Genomic DNA, 20,629 nt, shown 5'->3' with positions numbered 1-20,629 from the left:
CCTGTACTGGCCTCACCATGCTGGTGCTTCACCCCAGTCCAGGTCTAGGTGACAGCTCTCCTTTGCTGCAGCCTATACAGCCTGACAGCCTCAGCTGCCAGCCTGCCTCGTCCTGCAGACAGCTCTTGGGCCACCACGCTGCACTGGGACAAGCTCCCACAGCCAACAGTAGCCAAGCTGGCACGGCAGCTTGGGCAAGCTGGACTTGAGCACAGTCAACAAACTGGTTTCCAAAACAGCAGCACGGCTGGGGCGCTGTGCCACCCCCACAGGCACAAGCCCGGCCTCGGGGAGAGCTCATTAGGGCGGGCGAGGAGCCACGGGCTGCGGTTACACAGAGCCCTGCTGCACAGATAACGGGAGCTATACATAGCCATACTAGGAACTGCAATCACTGTCCTGATAGCTCACACATGCCACCAGATCCCTCACCAGCCAGCAGCAGAACATCGCTTCTTAAAACCAGTTTGCTAAAAACTAGATGCCTATCAGGACCTCCTCCCTGCGTTTTCTCCAGCCCCTGGTTTCAAGCGAGACTTTACAGTACCTGAGCATTTCAGTGGCCCACAAGATGCCTGCGGTGCAATTACGCTCCCTGTGAAGGCAGAGGTAAATAATTTCTTTCCAATTGTCCACTTGGAGCAAATGCACCCTGTGAGAAATGATCAGAGGCTGAGCAGACCTTGGCATTTGCTGTGCTGTTTTGCAGCATTAGAATTAGCTCCCATGCGCAGAGGGAACAAAGATCAGTGTACACAGCAGTTGAAATCCTAGCCTAATTACAATCATAAGATTTGCATAGCAAACAACAGTAATTTATTCCAGAGTAAAACTGTAGCACTCCGTTAGCCTTGTTCAGCCTTCACAGAGAGCAACACTGCAAAAACATCTTCTGGATATTTTCTGAAGTACATTACACATGCCAGTCTTGGTTCTCCTAGCAAAAGGTGCATGAGGGTTTCCAGCCTGAGGTTTGTTCTGCAGCACTCTGTGCTGGAAAAGCTTGAAATCTTTGTTCTACAATTTATTTGGCAAAAAAATTCAAAGTACTCAATTATCAAACAGTTAATCACAAGTTATTTTCCCATTATTGTGGGCCACTGACACATATTTTCTCTGAAAAAAACATTTATGAAAGAAGAGACTTATAGCCTAAGTTTGATGTGCAAAATGAAGATTTTAACTGATTAATAATTGATTCTATTTATATTGAAGTAAAATAGAACTTATCATAATTACCAGGCTTCAGAATAATTTTATTCAAATCATATTAACTTCTGATATTTTGTTATGCTAAATTGTCTACAGAATTATCTTTACTTGTTAACTGGAAAAATTGATCCCTAGTCCAGCATCAAAATAGGTGAACATTTCCTCAGTGTCTCCTTTTCATGTCTTTTCTATGTCATACACCAAAACCTTGTATTAGCAGACACATACAAATGCTCGGCTCTGCATGGAAAAAAGCAAAAAATACATAAATCAAGAAAGACCACTATAGGCTGACTTTGCAATCATAATCATTCACCTGTATAAAGACTGAAAACTTACACTTCTGTGAATGACACTGTATTATTTGGGAAGCAGGTGCAGTGGTATCCAAAATAACACCACTCTGACAAGGAAGGGGAAAAAAAAAGAGGCAGATTTACTCCTTGCATGAGAGGAAAACTTTAGATTTCAAGCAGAGAGTTCCCCTGTCTGACACACGGAAACCCTGAAGCCTTGCAGCCTCTACCTGGTGGCACCAGCACAGAAACTGTGGACATGCTGCTGGGGCAATACTGGCCCCTTACCAAGGCCTTGTGCTGCCATGCCAGGGCTTTCTGGTGAGAGGACAGGAGCTCCTGAGACACAGGTGAAGGGTGAGGAGGGGTCCTGGTCCTGCTCAGGCTTTAATGGCACCCTGCACGTAAATGCCTGCTGCTCTTGGGGCACCCTCCCTGGGAAGGAGAACAGTAGGTGGTTTGCAAACATCCCAGAAATCATTCTGAACATTAAACATATTCATGGGAACGTGACCTCACTCTACTAAAATGTAAAACTTCAAAAATGAGTTACTATATTTGGAGACAGAAACAGAGAAAGAGAACAGCAAACATGCCTTACTGCCACCCCACCCCATACATTCAGTCAGACCGGCAGGTCAAGCTGATTCCCTAAAACCCAGCACTGCAGGTGAACCTGGCCCTCAAGCACCCTGACCCAGACACTCATTTGCTGTGACACCTTCCCTCACCTCACCTCCATCCTCCCTGTGCTTGTCTTTGCCTCCGAGAAGAATGAAGATTTGGAAGGAGAGTACACCCTTGGGTTTTCAGCAGTGGGAGATCACCTGTCAAGGCACCTGCTCCTTCCTCACAGCAGTATGATCCTGACCAGCTGTTCTCATGGAAGAATGCCTCTAGAAGGGTGGCTCAGCACTTATCTGACTGTAAAGAAACCTCACACAAAGCCTGTGTCCATTTTTCTGGCAGACACAAGTTCCAATATGTACATTCTTCCAAACTGCAGAACTATTTGTTATACAAACACTTACAAGATAACAAACATTATGATTCATTACTAGTTCCTAATAGGGAGTCATCATGATGATAATCAAGCTCATCTGGGAACAGTCTTTCAACTGGTGACCATGAAGTACTACAACAGGCATAGCCTAAAGGAATTTAAACAACTTTCAATAAAAAAATCAGTCTCACACCAATCCCAATGAGGCTTTTTACCGTGTTTGTTCTGTCTAGCAAATCTGAGGAGCAAAACAATTAGAGAAACCTCAAGGAGCACAGCTGGGCAATGCAATTCAGCAGTTTCAGCATGTTTCCATGAAGGCTGTGCAGCAAAAGCACACCTGTGCTCTGTTGTACCTTACAAACTCCACAGAAAAAAGTTACCTTCACTGTCTCAACATCTGAAAAGGCAGTAACTTACGCACCTTTCCTGCAAAACTAAAGGAGAAAAAAGTCCCAACAAACCAAACAGGAGGGAAAGTATGTAGGTGCAAACTTCACTGCAATCTGATAAACTAGTTTATCAAAGTTCTTGGTATGTTCATTCATCTAAAAATTACCTGAGGACAAAAAGTTCATTGATTGATTGAAAGCTAATTTAAAAAATAATGATTTTCTGGTTATTCTTGGGATAAAACTTACGTGTCACATTTCCAGTACACCACATGGGGTTTGGTTGTTATCAGAACCCATATACATAAATGAGCACAGTTCAAGTGAAGTCACCTCCCATAGTTTACATGTAATACCATCTAATCAGCACAAACAAAGAGACTTCTTTTTCTGCTGAAAGCTGTGCACATTTCAAACAATCATACTGAAAAATGCAGTTGGATTTTCCAGGGTTTTTTTTTTCCTTCTCTTCCTCTCCCTCCACTGTATTGGCATGAAGTCATATAAAATTAGATCCAGAAACAGGGCAGGAGGTTAACAGCAAATTCACAGAAACAATTACTACTTTTTATGAGAAAGAACCCGAGTCATCATAGCATGGTCCTATGAAATGCCCAGCAAAAAGCTCTCTGAGAGGGAAGCTTTTCTGTTGCACTCTGCCCATCTTCCCCAGCAGCCAGCAGCAGTCCAGCCTGGTGCAAGGCTCCTTGCACCTGTGGCTCCTTGTGTGTGACATCTTCTGCTTGCTTTAGGTCTTCACCAGCACTGCTCAAACTGCGCTGTTTCTATGCTGCAGACAGCAAGACTAAAATCCCTCTGTCACAGAAAGAGAAGCAGCCACCAGGAGAGTCATATTCAAACTGCTCATAGCACCCTGTGGCTCCTGGACCACATTAGGACCCCCTAATCTGCATCTCCCACACCACAAATTCTACCTACCACAGCGGAAGCATTTTATGTGCCTCAAGCACTTTCCTTTTGGAGAGATTTTTGGCAGGATGGTTGATTTATTTTAGCGTGAGACATTTTAGTGGAAAATGTGAATGCTACTGTGGTAGTTCAACACAGACACCAGAATCTTCCATCTTTGTAATAGCAGAAAAAAACCATATAATACCTCTTCCTAAATGCATCTATGTATAAATACACATGCACGCAGCCTCGTGCACACCACATTAAGTGCATTAATACTGTCAGCGGTTTTATTGATGGCAGGTCAACACCACAGTTTCAATTCTGATAAAGGAAGTGCAGCAATTATAATGACTAAAGCTTAGTATCGATTAGTTGAAATATTTCCAAGCCTTGCAACATTCCCTTAAAAGGGAACCCTAGATTGGGTCACTTGCTCCTTCATTGAACTTGGTTGTTAGTGGCCAACAAATCCAGATGTTGTGTTGAAGAGACTGGTGGAAAACTTGGTGAAAAAAGCTACCTCTCCTAAGGAAATCAGCCCAAATCAATCCTTCATTTTCCACTGGTGACTTTCAACATGGACTTTACCAGCAAAGACGTTGGCAGCTTGGACATATTTCAGCTGCTTACTGGAAGAATGAACCAGACAGGTAGACACACTTTGGAGCAGGTAACATGAGTTTGCTGTAGAATGCAAAGAAGAAGCATGGCATGCAGAGCGAAGAGATACCATATTCATCCTGATGTCTTCAGAGGCACATACAACAACATGAAGGAAGTACAGCTACTGGGAACCAAAGTGCAGTGTTTGCACCCCAGGACCCACTTCTGCAGGTATTGGTCTGTGCACATGGCTCCACTGATGTGCAAGTAGCCACATTATGAAAGAAAGAAGTCCACGTGGAGAAGTGAACACATAGACACTTAGGGCTGGTCAGGGCTGAGACCTTGGAGTCCTGAAAGAACACTCCAGTCCATATTACATTCAGTGGAAGCTATTAATAAAACTGGAAAATGAGTTAACTTCCTCAGTGAGCCATCTAAACTTCCTGCTGATATTCCCACTCACCCAAGAGGAAAATAAAAAGTGGGTTTTTTTTCTTATCAATGAACCCTAAACTATATATCTAAAATACCAAAATGAAGGAGTCGTCATTTAAAAGCACTGGCTTTTGTAAATGAATTATCATTAACAGCTTAGCAGAACAGCTTTAGTTCTTACTATGCACCCACTTCGTAACAGACAACTTCTGTTATTCCTTGCTTCATTTCCAACAGGAAAAGCATGCTTGATTTCCAGCCTCTCTGGGAACAAAATGGGTAGGAGACTCTCATACTTAGCCTTTATGACCCTGTTAAATTATTCTCCTCTTTTAAGGCATTAAGTGATTTCTTTTTAAAAAAACCTACATAGGCATTGGAAAGCTCTGCAGCTGAACGGACACAAAAAAATTATTTTTGTGAAAAAATACTCACATGTGCAAGTATCATATCTGTGTTTCCACTCATTCATTTTCTTTTTCCTAAGATCCAACATTTATTTTTTCCCTACAAAAAATATTTTTAAAGGAAACCATACGACAATTAGCTAATGTCTTGACTGATACTGTAATAAAGAATGTCTACCTGCACTTCTTTAACAGACAGATTAAAAAAGGCTAATAAGATTGGAAGCAACAAATTAGACAACAGTGTAGTGCATTTTCCTTACAATAACTATTCTCCTGAGGCATAATGACAGCCCTGTAAGACACAGAAATACAAAATACATGATTATAGATTATTATAAGAGAATTGCATGAAAGTTGCAAAAATTTGTGGGTTCAAAAAAATTGCAGATTTTTTCTATAGATTAAGCTCTCAACTCAGATTGAAGTATCTCCATACAGCTCTATTTATTCTGCTGACAGTCATCTCAGTTTGAGATCAAATAAAATTCAAACACTTTTTATAGATTTCTGATTAATCTGTAGTTTTAAAAAAATTATTTGCAAAAGTCACACACACATACACAAATAAATTCTTACATGCATCTAAGAAGCAATCTTGCAATGCAAAGTTGCAAAGAATTTGTTCCTGTTTTCATACTTTCCTAGCTCGAAGAACAAGATGAACAGATGTTAAAGGCATCACCCTGGGGAAAATGCACCATTCCTCAGATACATATTTACGTAACTCTGGTTATTTAAATACATATTTACTTAAAGCTGTGTATGATTACATATCTCACCATGTATTTGATATATTTTACTCTGTTGGTTGGAAATCCAATATATCATACTTCTTCCACTTCAACACTGCCAACAGGTCAAAACAATTTCATATTTTATAAAGATTTTAGAAGAGGCAAAGGCACAACTGTCCTGCCAGAGCATCCCTTTGCACCTCTCACTCACATCTGCCTAAGCACCCTCCAGTCCAGTAAGTTAAACACAACACACTCTGCCTTGTCTTATCGCCCGAGGAACAGGGAACAAGTGCCACCTTCCGTGTCACATATGAATCATCCACTTTCTTCCCCATTACACCAACTAAAAAAGCCCCGATCAACCGAGCTTTCCGCAACTGCGACTCTTTTCTATTTGCACCATTACAAGTACCCAGGAACCCTCACTGCTCAATGTTTTCATAACACATCCAGATTGCAGCACTAAAAGGACCTACAAATATATCTCCTGTCCAACTTAAATGTTAACTTTATATTAACTTTAGCTTTACATTTTAATGGCTTCCAATGCCTATCATGCATAAATACACTTAAGTGAGGTCAAAAACAGTCTTGACACATTTGGATAACAATAATGACAACAGAGCCTACAAACTTAGTGCCTGCTTGAGTTCAGTGTTTCCACATCTTAGTCAAAATTATAAATGCATTTGCTTTTTTTTGCTTTTTATCTCTGAAAATCTTGGAAACTTAACAGCAGAAGCTACAAGCAAGCATGTTGATGCTCTACAGTTAAGCAATATATTTTCATTTTAAGGATCACAAAGTAATCTAAAGAAAGCATGTTTGCATATGGAGCCCAAATTCTTCCAAGAAAAACAGATAAGTTATCTGCTGGGAAAAGCACAAAATGCAACAAAACGAGTAAGATTACTAGCTCAAAACCACTCAAAGAAAAAAATGCCAGACTGAGAAACACAAACTATTCCAACAAAACATGAAATTTCCCAAGCACTTCTCTCAAAATGAGGAGACTACTTGAGAGTTTTCCAACTACTGCACCCATGCACAGACACTTTTAATGGGGTTTGTAACAAAACTCCAGCGATTCCTCTTGCCACATAAAAACCAGGCTGCATGGCAGTAATTACTTTGTTCTGAGCTTGCCCTTACACTTAAAATATCAAAGGAAGAAATGACATTACTTAACATTTTTCCTGCTATCGTAAGTGGGCCACACCTGCAAGTTGTAGCTGCACCAGCCCAGAAATCTTTTCCTTCAGTCACCACAGAAACTAATATAGAAACTCTGGCAATTTGTTCTCCTGTTTCCAGTAGAAAATTTACATATGAATTACACACCAAATGCCCTTGGTCTGATAAATTGTTCTGGACTCGCACAATTAAAATACTGCTTCTTCATTACCATCCTTCTCTTGATATTCTTTTCTGTCTTTACAAAAAAACCCACATACACCTAAAGCCAGCAGCAAGTGTAGTGGTCAGTCCACCTCTTGCCTGGAGTCCACGCATGGAAACAGAGGTTTGGGAATATATCCTCACATTTCAAAGGATTTTGAGATTTCCAGATTTTCAGCCAGACAGGCCCTCTTGTTAGTCACTGCCTTATGTGTAAGTATTGACACAGCAGTCTGTACCCATTAAGAAATCATCTGATGTAACTCAGCTGATTTTCAAAGGTATAAAAAATTACATATCATAGCTTAGATGAATGATTGATGTTCAGGACCTGACCGGAAGACCTGAATACTGATTTTCTATTACTTTTCATATTCATTAATCACCATCAGATAAAGAACAAATGAACTCACACAGAGACTAGAAACAGCACAAGAGTTGCTTAGGTATTTCCCATGACAGAATACAACTCAAACATTGGTTTTGCACTCAAGAACAGAACTGCAAACATTTCATAACCGCACTACATATGGGAAATCAAAACAAACCTTACCTTATTTTAAATGGCAATTTTAGTAAAAAGTCAGGCTATGCTAGTACAGGGTGTAAGGAACCATGTCATCCTCCTTCGGCAGACTTTTCCAAATGCCCCTGTATTCAACTAAGTCTAACTCTGCTCTGTTTTGTTTCCCCAGGAGGACCCATTCAGGACCATGTGCTCCTTTTCAGCTGTCAATAAACAGAAGCAGTGAATTCCCCAGCGCTTCACAAAGCTAGTTAGGCATAGCCATTCATTTCTTCAGGAAAACAGGGCATTGATTTCAGCAAATTCCCAGGGAGCAGCTACAACAAAGAGATCAAAGACCCACCTCCTTTCCTGCCTGGCTTTGGCCGGCTGGGCTGAGAGGAGCAGCACCAGGTTTCCCGAGGAGCGGGCTGTGTCCCCACCGACCACTGCAGCCCATCGCCTTCCTGCATTCCTGGGACAGCCCCCAGCGCCAACCGTGACAAACCCCCACATTCAGGCAGCATAATGTACTGCACACTACTTCATCCAAGGATAAAAAGAAAAACAAGCTCCAAGGGAAGTCTGTTGCTTCCCAGACCAACCAAACCTCAGTAGCTGACAGACTTTTCATAAATGTCTTTTTTTTTTCTTAGCTTCTCCATCTAAACAGGAGAAATGTTCGCTACCTCAAATTCATTGTGCTGAAACTTCTCTGGAATGCTGGCTTTTCTGATTTATTTCCACAAGCTTGAAGACTTAGCTGCTGGAGTTTGAGGTCTAGCTGCAGCAGTCCTTGTATTGTGCAACCATTATATTTTCTTTGTGCAATTTGCCCTAGACTGCAGTGGGTGTTTTTCTAAGGAATTTAAGGGGGTTTGTTCCAGTTTGGTTAGAATTTTTACTTTTTTTTTCATTATACATCTTGTCTTCATTACTGTAACCTGGAATAAGATTTTTAATGCTAAAATTTGACCTTGTATTGAACCAAGCATTACCAAAAGACAATGTCATGGTCAAGCTTAAGGACTGGCGGTTTAGATACTCATCTACTGCTAAACAGTAAGAGCCAGAGACTTGGTGCTGAGACCACCTGGCACCAGCTCCACAAGTCTAAATGCTCCTCATCTCCTTCTCTTTTCCCCCACAAACAGTTTGGTTATACCCAAATTCCTTAACTGGAACACAGTCTGATAGATATTATCCCTCACACACACCCTAGTGTTTGTTGCTTGTTAGTGTATGCTAGTATTGAGCTCACAGGCTGACCCTGAAATATTCATTTATATACAGACAGACATAAATATCTGAAGTCAATTCACACCTGTACAGGTTTGCCATCTCATTCTTTAGCATTTTCCTGTGCACTGACGTTTTCCCAAAGCATTACCTGGCTGTCACAAATACCCACCAGCTGGAACCTGGAGAGTTCCCTCAGCACTGGCACTGCCTCCTGGCCACTGACACATCTCCACAAATGTCTATCCCACTAACATGAGCAAGTATCACAGGACCTGGCATAGCACAAGCAGTACAATACTGAGAAGATCAGGGACAGCTGGTAGGGATGACGGCTCACTGCACAGAAGACAGCTGAGAACACAAGGAAATACAGAACTGCAGAATTACTGAAGTTGCAAGGGACCCGTAATGATCAACTAGCCGAGACTCTTGCTGAATGCAGGCCCTTTAATACCATTACCCAGGGCCTTGTCAAGCTGTATCTCAAATACTTCCAGTGTGGGCAACTCCACCACTTCCCTGGGCAGCCTGTTCCAATGTTTGATTGACCCCCGATTGTAAATGCCCCTTGCATCCACAAGCATCTTCCCTGAAGCAACTTGTGGCCATTGCCTCTTATCCTGTCACAGCACATGCCTGGGGAAAGGCTGCTTCCAACTCCTTTTCCCTAACCACCATTTTTGTACTGAAAGACCATGACTTGAACCCCTTGAGCCTCCTCTTCTTTGAGCAGAACACACCCAACTCCTTCACCTCTACTCAGGTGACAACTTCTCTAGCTCCCTAATCATTAGGGAGAACATGAGAAAGGCACTGCTGCTGAGCTGAAAAAACAAAAAATGAAACTGCCAGCACACAAAATTGCTAAAACAGACAAACATCTGAGTACAGCTTAGGAGTCTTGAAAACAACCCCTGTGCAGTCACCCTGCCCTCTGCTTTCTTTAATATTTCACTCCTGATAATAGTTTTGTGTGTTGTATACAATACAGTCAGGCATATTACATTCCTCATTTTAGAGTTCTCTCTGTATTTAAATGGCATTCAAGCATGCCTCAAAATTTCAATTTCACAGAAGAAATTTTAAAAAGGCATTTTAACAAATAACTTGATCTCTACATATAATTGCTATCTTCCATTAAGCTACCAATGGTTTTATATTTATTAACTGATTGCAGTTATCAATGAAAAAAACCCCAATCCTGTTTTCCTTGTCCCTCTAAGGAAGTACTGAAGAATGATAAAATGTGTGTCTGAAATTTCCCTCTCTTATATTGCACAGTGTGCAGCTGGGCACCCCTTGGAGGCAATGATAAAAAAAGGCAGCTGAGGCACTGGAGGGACTCTAAAAGAAAGCATGTAGATCAGACCAATAAGCAGAAAAAAATGTGCTTAATGCTTCAGATAACTTAAGCTGGAGTGAGAGAGTGCAAGTATTGGAGAAACATGAGCAACAACCTTCCGTGGTAGTTACAACAGCAAAGCATAAGGATATACCACTTATCTGTTAAGAAGAAGCACAAATAATAGTGATAAGGCAGGAGATTTGGATGTGACTGGGATAATGATGCCTTGGAAGCACAGGAGTTAAATTCACAAAATTATTTAAAAACCCCAAGCACATCACTCTGTAGTAATCTGGGATGGTATTTGTGCCAAAGATAGATAAAACATTTGAGACAGAATTGCAATTTTAAATCTCAATGAACCAGTCTGTTCTTATTCTTGGGCCAGATTTTTACAATTTTACTCACATTAAGTCATGCTTTACTCCAAGAATAATCCCATTGATTATAATGGTAATATTGTTTCACAGATGTCCCAGAAGAAACGCAAATGTAAAAGCAGACTTTATACTTCAGATAAAAGACATCAATCATGAGTACATCTGGGAAACCGATAAAAACATACGGTACAAAAAAATCACTGTGGGATGATGGAAATGTACTTACAGAGCAGGTCTGTGGACATGTTTACAGATCAGGCAAAGGAAACCTACATAAAATAAATGAAAAAAGAATTATCAGTTTTCTGAACTAGAGCTATTCATGTTTATATCTCATGCTAATAATCACATACATAGTCTTTTAGTTCTTTAGGAAATAAGGAGACCATATCTACAGAAATGTAAAAAGGAAAAACTTCATTTTCAGAGGAAAAGAAAAACTGATTCTACTTCATTTCACAGACAATGTAAACTGACAATATTAATGTAATGCATTTTAATTAAGAGCAGTTCACTGTATTCTACGTCTTCATTAACTTTTATTATTATATATTTTCCAGGCATCGATTACAACAGAATTTTCAAGCATCATGTATTTTACCCCACTGCATGCACTGTGTTTAAGCCTGATATTTCTAACAGTTCAGACCCTTATGGAGTCAAAAAGAATATTAACCAAATATAGGGCAAGACATGTTATTTGCTCTCTTGAAGGACTTCTGAAGACTTTTGGTTTTCTGCTGAACTCATTCATCTTGTTCCCTTCCCATTCATCTGCTGGTTTTTGACCTATATTTTACTATAAGTACATAGGAGTAGAATCTGAGTTTTCTGTAGCTATCTGAGCAATCCCCAATACACGGGTATCCCAATGCCTGAATAAGGCTACTTGGAGCTACAGAAATAATAATGCATGTATTAAAATGGGACACACAAATAACAATACAAATCACATCAGTGTATGCCATGTTATGCCTGTATAAATCAGGCAGTGTTTAAGGCAGTGTTTAAAGGGGTGTGTGTGTATGAATCAGGGTGAATGAAAGACATTGAGTAAGGCCATGTGCTAGGTCCTGCCCTTGGGTCACAGCAACCCCAGGCAGGGCTACAGGCTTGGGGAAGAGTGGCTGGAAAGTGACCTGTCAGAAAAGGACCTGGGGGTGCTGGTCAACAGCAGCTGAACATGAGCCAGCTGTGCCCAGGTGGCCAAGAAGGCCGATGGCATCCCAGCCTGGATCAGCAATGGAGTGGCCAGCAGGAGCAGGGCAGGGATTGTCCCCCTGTACTGAGCACTGGTGAGGCTGCGCCTCAAATCCTGTGCTCAGCTCTGGGCCCCTCACTACAGGAAGGACATTGAGGGGCTGGAGCATGTCCAGGAAAGGGCAGCAGGGCTGGGGAAGGGTCTGGAGCACACGGCTTATATGGAGCAGCTGAGAGAACTGGCTTTGTTTAGCCTGGAGAAAAGGAAGCTATGGGGGACCTTATGACTCTCTACAACACCTGAAAGGCGGCTGTAGCCAAGTGGGATGAGTCTCTTCTCACAAGTAACAAGGGACAGGACAAGAGGAAACGGCCTCAAGATGTGCCAGGAGAGGTTTAGGCTGGATATTACAAAAAAAAGTCTTAATCAAAAGAGTTGTCCAGCACTGGAACAGGCTGCCATGGGAAGTGTCCCCATTCCTGTGGGTATTTTAAAAACATGTAGATATAGTGCTTAGAGACATGGCAGTGCTGGGTTAATTGTTGGACCAATGCTCTGAATTCCAACCTAGATTATTCTATGATTCTATGACAACATGACTCTGATGAAGACAACTGTATTTTGTTCCTAACTGAAATGGGTCCAAAAAAAAAATCTTCATTTTTAAAAATACAATGATAGTAAGATACTTCCAAATTAATTTGGGCTGGTTGCAAGAACTGAGTTGTGCTGAGAGAAAGCAGAAGCAGAGAGCATAAGTAGAAGAAGAAAGAAAACAGAAGTAGAAAGCATACTAGAGAGACATCAGTGAGTCCTCTTTCCAGATAAAACAGGCATGCTGACAGCTGGCCTCCTAGGCAGCAAGTGTCCTAGTCTGATTTCCATCACCCAGAAAACACTTTATTTCTGAAAAAAATCTACTCTGCAGTTTGACGCCATTCTGGCTCAGAGCAAGACTCTTGTCTGTGGTGTTAATTTCTAAAAATATAGCCCTTGCAGAGGGAACAGTGGACTTTAATGGCATCCATATGTGACTGCACATGCACCAGCATTTGTCATGCCCAGAAACAGCAGGCTACATGTTATCACTGTCAAAGCAGTGCCATCAACTAATAGAGATTTTGTTTCCCCCACTGAATAACTAGATTTGTGATAAAATTATTTAATTGTGTTGGCATTCAATCTGCAGAGTAATTACCTGGTAAACCACTAAAACACAAGCTCTTCCCTCCCATATGTTTTGAGTCATTAGTACATCTTCATTGTCACACATCTGGAGTGCAGCACTGCCCTGTCATGAGGAAGTGCAGCCTCAGTCTATGCCCTCTCTGGCCCCCACACATCCTCCATCCAGACTCATTACAGTGACACTGTGGTCCATGAACATCCCAATTAAGTTATGGTTGAGTTGTTCTATGATGTCATTTTGGAGGTAAATCACCAAAGCATTTTTCTCCACAGGCCACTGATGCCTGAGAAATTTTCCCTCCTGTACAATTCTATGATCAAACTGTGTTAACAACAGCAACCCCAAGTGCTCAAGTCCTTCCCTTGGGAAGGGCACAGAAGCTACAGCCCAAGAGGGAGCACCTCTGTGAGGGAATCTCAATCACTGCAACACAACCCACACACGGGACAGAAGAACAGCAGGCACACCACCACAAAGAACTGCTCCTCTTCCAACAGCTGGTTCAGACTTTCTCTCTGGCAGAGTGAGGATAAGTACCACAAAGCTTGACCTGTATTTGCAGGGGCAGGGGAGTTAAAGCAGAACTACGAGTTCCTTCATAAGCTATGCCAGCTCTGACCTGCAGTTATCCTCAACAGGGACCCAGAACTGCCTGTCATCCTAGCTGCACAAAACCAAAGTGTAAATCCCTCTCCTTCTTCAAGGGTACAAGGGCACCCCTTGTGCAGTGTACTGCCCTCTGACCAAGGGGGTTCCAACACATGCAGAGCACAGAAAGGCAGCTACAGACACTGTGCCAAGCAGGCACAGTGCCTGGCAGTTTCTGGCCACATCAGTCACTTGTTCATCTAAACTCAGGTGGCTGGTCATGAAACACACTGACCTTTAGACAAAGGGTTGTAGGTACATTGACCAAATTTGCTGTGCTGCCTACACAGTCAAAAGAAGTTGTTTACAATTGCTCTTAAGTATCCTCCTTTCTCATCAATGAATGGGGAGAAGAGGAAGAGAAGCTGAGTGGAGGATGTTTCCCATACATGAAAATTGCAGCCTAGAAAATGTGAGGCAAAGCCTAATGCAGTTTTTACAGGCTTTCAGGTATCAGGAAAATATCTTATTCATTTAGGTTGAGGAAGACTTGATGGATTAAGTATAATAGATGGTTAACAGTCAAAAGATAGCAAAGCAGTGATTACAGGCACTTTGAATGATGAAAAGTTCAATGCTTTGTGATGGTGGAAAGTGGTTTGCACCCATTAGAGGAAGTGGGGATGGGTTCTGCACTGCCTAGAAGGATATGTCACTGTGCATTTTGTATTTTTAGGATTTTAGGGATTGGGTTATTTTCAGCTGCTCCACCATTGCCATAAATTCAGAGACTATGCATTTTTTGTTTTATAAGTGATTGTAGTGGGCACACTGTGGGCATGTATGACTCAGAACAGATATATATGATGGTGGTGGGACTGCCCTGAGATGTCCAGAGTCCACAATGGGAAAGGCAATGACTGCTCTGTTCTGGTGCAGAAGACATGGAAGTAATGAAAACAGGCAGCAGTTTCCACGTATGGTTCATGAGGAGGATTTACAAGGAGGATCTACAAAGTCACTGCTACATCAAAGGACAGATGACTGCCACAAGGAATTGCACAGAAAGGAAAACCAGCCTGCACAGGACCTATGGGGCTGTTCATGATGCACGAGACATCCATTAAGGCTGCCAGCAATGGTCTTGATAAATTCCTTGTTTACCAGTGGTTCACACTGGGAGGCAGCAAGAAGGGCAGCAAAGACTCCACCTTTTACACCTGCTGCAGGTCACTGCAGAGTTCTAGTAGGAAGAAAAGGTTTTACCAAAAATCAGTTGTTTCCCTGGCCTTGAAGCTCATTTTACAAGAGGCAACAAACTCCATGGCAAGGGAAGCCAGGAAGCTGCTGTGTGAGGTGCCTTTGCAATGTCTGCAGCCTAAGACCACAACTCGTTGTTCAAGACAGCTGCCCTGCATGTAACACCCAAGGATTCTCACATGAGCTCACATAACAGAGCTCTTCCACTGACCTCTCTTTCACAAGATGTACATCTATCTTCCCTGGCATCAAACCACAGAAAGCCAAGGGAAAAGCAGGCCCAGATATGGGAAGAAACGTAAGTGGCAGCAACAGGAAAAGCTTTCACACTGTGGGTGATACCCTTGTGCTTGCAACACGATGCCATCTGTAGATAACAAGAGAACATGCTGCCTGCAAAAGAGACCTATGCCATGCAGACACAAAGACCTGGATCAGAGCTTCTGAAATATGAACCCACTGTGAGCTGAAACATGGCTATTCTGAACCAGTCAGCTTCTGCTCCCCACCAAGTCCTCAGAGGTTATTACAGAATTCCTTACATTGATTTCCACATGAAAACAACATCCAAAAACAAAGACAACTGTCAACACAGGCACACTCTTTGTAGTGACCTGATGTTATACAGCCCCCAAATGCACCTCAGTTTCATGCTGCCCACCAAAGAGGCACATTAGTTAATCAGTCATCAAAAGACCAATCTCACTATGTGAAGTCATCTGTCCACCTTACTCATGCTGCTGAAAAGGGACACTGCTGTTCCTTGGATACTCAGAAGAATGCCCAGCACAACTCATTTATAGATTCACAACAGCCTCATGTAAGTGACATTGTTATCTAAGTACCTTTTATCATATTTTAACTAAGTAAAGGTAAAACACAAGTAAACGTATTTTTTCAAGATATCTGTGGTAAGTAATAGAGTTGCAGATGTCTAAAATGCACAAGCAAAGATGTGACAGGAAAACCACACTTAACCTACTTACACTGAGATTAAATCAGGAAGAACTCTCTTACCACCACCACAGAAATCAGTTGCTGGGGTTTAACTTTCAGCACACCTGATGACTCAGGTTGCAATCCCTCAGAAGAAAACACCTTCAGGATGCAAGGAATCTATCACACAGCATTTGCATTCCACTGATGTCCCTGCTTGTGTTCTTTTGGCTGCTGCTAGTGCTTGGGCCGGGCTAACTGCTGACATAGCTTCTCTTCTTCCAAATTCATTAACAAGAAAGACAATAATAATGATGTAGAAATTGCTTAAGATTAACCGAGTACTATCGGGGAAAAATTAACATGCACAGCCAAAATCCTTATCTAAAGAAACCCACACAAATTTTCTAAAGTTTGTGTTAGTCCCACATGTACTTCCATATCAGGATTTAGTGCATGTTAAGTACAACTCCTCAAACATATGATTTGTTTGATCTAACTGATCAACATTGATATTCTGTGCATTTTTAGTCTATCTTATATAGAGTCCCTCACTAGCAAAATAGATGAAATTATAAATCACTTTATTTACAATATAAAATAGTATAATTTGTACTTTTACAATTACTTTGGTTTTTTCCTCAAGTCATGGTATTATTTTATAATTACAAAAGAGAAAAACTGATTTGCCATCATGTTTTCCTTTATGTATGGGATTCTGCATCTTTTCTCTTGATTAAGCAAAAAAGCTTGTGAAGTACAACACATGAAAGCTTGAGTCCACAATCCAGGAATTTGGCTCACTAGTATTGCAGAAGGCCTCTAAGTAAGTCTTATTTCTGAATGTAAAAAATAAGGAAAACCCAATATTATAAATGTAATGTCTTTCTCTTTTACAAAGGACTATGCAGAGGTAAAAGAACTGTACAAAATTATGAGGCAGACTGTGAATGGACAAAAGTAATGTTCTCAAGGGTGTTTTCTCTAATGTATTTACTAAGAATATTTTGTATACCTTCATGATAATGTTTTCAATTTTGTTTACAGACACACAAACACTATACAAATACATAAACTGGTCCTGCTGCTGAAGGAGACTTTATAATTATATATACATCTCCACAGATTAAAGGCAGTATGCAAGCAACTAAGAGCCCTGTCAGTTCCCAGTGACTTCAAGAGTCACCCTCTTCAAAATTTTTGGATCCCTTGGCTAATATTTAGGCAAAGCTATACTGAGCATTAAATCTGGATACATTATAAAGTCCTGCCTTACCATTCCCTCCACCAACCGATCAATACTCTAACCTGGTTATGATCACTTCAACATGTAGCATCAGCAAATATGGTCCACACACAGGCACCTAATCTATCCACGTCTGTTTTCAGTTTAAAGCAAAAAACCTCAATTTTCATTAAAAGTAAACACATCTTATATCCTATGCCCTGATACCAGAAACACAATGATTAACAAATCCCACTCTATGTTTCAAAGCAAATTCTTCTTGTTCTGAAATATGGCACTGTCTCTCACCATATTTTCCAAGCCTGTATCACTTGACACTGGGCTATTTTGGTCAGCAGAAGATCTGTGGCAGACAAGGCATCAAACACAAGTCTTTGCCCATCTCCAGTGCCCTGATAACAAGAAAAGCTATTACATAGATTTTTTAAAAATAGATAGTAACAAAAGGGAGACAAACTCCTAGGAAAAGATACCAAATGGCATCTCATGCCAGCCTGCCTTACTGAGGGCTGCTCTTGTTTTTTGGCTTTGCAAAGCACTCAGAATTTTGACTGCGATCCAGCAAAGCAATTCTGCATTTCCCATGTTTTCCCACCACTGACTTGCAGGGAACTATTTGTACACATGAAGACAAACCTACACTTCATATTTTGCTGGGTCAGGATCAGGGCACCAATCATCTTTCTGGATCCTTATTTTCCTATGAGAATTGGATAAAATGAGCTAAAAAAATAAATCTTGTAAGTGTGAGCTTTAGAAAGCCTCAAGACCCAGGAACATTCCTAAAATAATTTGCATTCCACAGCAGCAGGGCAAAACCATTTCCATTTCAATGAGCCCTTTGGAGAGGACTCTGGTCTACTGGCTGAAACTCAGGACTGAATCCTAGCATAAAATAAACACCAAACCCACTTGTACAAGGTCACGTGAAAAAGCACTTTTTCCTGCTCTCCCTCAATACCTATCACTTCAAGCCTGCATCCAACACTTACTTCAAGAAGGGCACTGCCACTCCTCTGCTGGACAGTCTGGTCAGCAGGGAGATTTCCTGTCCCTTTCCTGCAGTCATCCTCAAGCAGCTGTCCCCAAAGAGTCAACAAGTCTGTGGCTTCAAAAAAGGTTTGACAAAAACCTGGGGTTTAACACTCACTTCTTTCATAAGTTTGATACAAATAACACACGCCAGCAGCTGAAAACTTTCCAAAAGTGGTGAGCAAAACCCACAGCAGAGACAGACAAACAGACGAGTTCCCACACGGTGCAACAGTCACTCCCGTGACCAGAGAGGGGGATATGCTTTTAGTCAGTACTTTGGCAATGTCAGTAAGTTTCAGGAAATCATAAAAACAGATTTGTCATCTAGAAGCCAACACTTTACCTCACACATCTTGCTTAGATTATGGTAATCTAAAACTTCCCACCCTCAAAATGCTCACAATCTTGCACATTATCCTACAACATATGCAACCTAAGCACTATTGCAACAAGGTGATGCAATGTGTAATGTTGCTGCTATATTATAAAAACACTCACATTCAAATTATTTGGTAAATTTCACTTCTCAGTTTTGCTCACTCTCATACACTTTTTGCAGTTTTAAATTTCAGTGCTGTTAAATTACTACTTCATTCAGAAACTTGTAAAAGTGAGGAAGTTTTATCTGAAAATGGATTTTAGGTCAAGAATATTGGTATTTTTTGGTTGTTTTAGATGCAAAGTGATCTTCACAGTGATTCTAACAGGTCTAGCAGCTTAGTCTTTTCAGTTGCTTCATAAAAGCTGGATATATATACCTAAATTATGTAGCAAAGCATAATTAATGCTCCTCCACAACATGCCTCGCTGTTTGTTAACAGCTTCTTGGCTAATAGAAATGTTTTATTTTTCCTCTCCACTCCCAAAGGCCCCATACTTCAGAGACTTGCTTGAGCTGCCAGAAGTAGGCAATGATAACAGAAGTACATCCTTATAACTCTGAAGCACAGGCCAAGTTTTCACTAAGAACTTAATACTCCAGGCAGAGACAGCAGGAGCTGATTTGTTTCAATTAACGCTACAAGACTTACACTGGGTAACAGCTGCCTGTCACATCGCTCCATTTGTTTGCTTCAACCTGCAAGCTCAGATTTCCTTTGGACAGCAGCTGGACCTGTCAGTGGCAAACTCGGCAGCAATACCACCCACATCCTTTCCCTCCTGTTCTCACACGTGGGCTGGCTGGAGCGGGATACTGCATGGGAAATGCAAGCTACCACTTCATATGGTACAGAGGCAAGGGATAATCATTAGAACTAATTTCCTGAAATTAGCCATCACAATAATTGTCAGGCACTGATTCTATTGGAACTAAACTGTAACTTGAGGAGTGATTTCTTACTGCCTTTTCTTAAAAGGTATGTTTGTTTTAGGGGTTATATTTTCATAGTAGTGCCTAGAACGCCTGTGGTGCACAACTCTAATAATAACCAAATCCTCCAAATGGTGCATATATAATGAAAAGCTTTAATAATAAAAGCTACACATGTTCCTAAATATTACTTGTCTGTTTCCATATTTTTTCCTTTGGTTATCAAGCCATTTAATGACTCCAAAAATCTGAAAATTGTGGCTCACAGATTATTGTTGAATAGAAGCAGTTATAGATGCAGACTATTCATATTCAGCCCAGTAACCTCTTTCTCAGATAAAAAAGAGTAAAAATGTTGCTCCCCACTATCAACTAAAGATTAATTGAACCTTTTGTTCTCCCATACAGACAACTGGTCACACAGACTTATAACTGGACTCCTGCCTTTCCGAGGTCTGGACTGGAATTGCATGGTATACAAACCTGTTTGGGATTCTGTGCCACTTCTTGCACATTACTCAAACAAGAAGTCAAAAAAATGTGGCATTACATGCACAGTGTTCATGCTCGTTTAAAATTTCATCCTGCAGGGCAATGTTGTTCTGCTGTTTTGTCCAGCAAAACTGAAACTTGAATAAATTAAAGGAGACTGTCTGTTCTCTACACAAGATTCTTTTTTTCAGTGAAAGAGAATGTGAAAGGAATTATGAAAACAGGATAACAAGGTCAATGATGTGGAGACTAAAGGTAAAGGAAGAGCCATTACCTCCACAGAAAGACAAAAACAACTTAAAAACAAGTCACTGTTAATTCCCCTGTCAATACCAAATAAAGAGCTTGGAATACAGTGCACCACACACTAATGAATGCCAAGTGCAGGCTGATATAAAATACACCTTGTATTTCAGCAGTTTGGCATTTTTATTGCAGCCACTTGTCTGTAGGCCAATTTTTCAGAGACAGCCTTGGAACCTGATTAACTTCTC

The 20,629-nt window shown here is 41.1% G+C and overlaps 1 protein-coding gene across 4 annotated transcripts in view; it reads right to left on the bottom strand.

The window, feature by feature from the left end:
• Positions 1-20,629, bottom strand: part of PLAGL1 (PLAG1 like zinc finger 1) — a 48,046-nt gene that overhangs the window by 19,434 nt on the left and 7,983 nt on the right. The window contains exon 2 of one of the 4 annotated variants that reach the window (XM_064413452.1): positions 11,103-11,145. In XM_064413452.1, coding sequence (XP_064269522.1) covers positions 11,103-11,121 — 19 coding nt within the window. In that variant the 5' untranslated portion in view covers positions 11,122-11,145. Of the gene's footprint in view, position 1; positions 218-547; positions 660-7,957; positions 8,121-11,102; positions 11,146-20,629 lie in introns of those variants that run through there. The other 3 variants (XM_064413453.1, XM_064413455.1, XM_064413454.1) reach the window with 3 other exon arrangements.

The sequence above is a fragment of the Passer domesticus genome, chromosome 3 (genome assembly GCF_036417665.1).
Source record: "Passer domesticus isolate bPasDom1 chromosome 3, bPasDom1.hap1, whole genome shotgun sequence".
Lineage (NCBI taxonomy): Eukaryota > Metazoa > Chordata > Aves > Passeriformes > Passeridae > Passer > Passer domesticus.
Note: the sequence above shows the minus strand (reverse complement) of the source record. Positions and strands in the feature narration are given on the sequence as shown.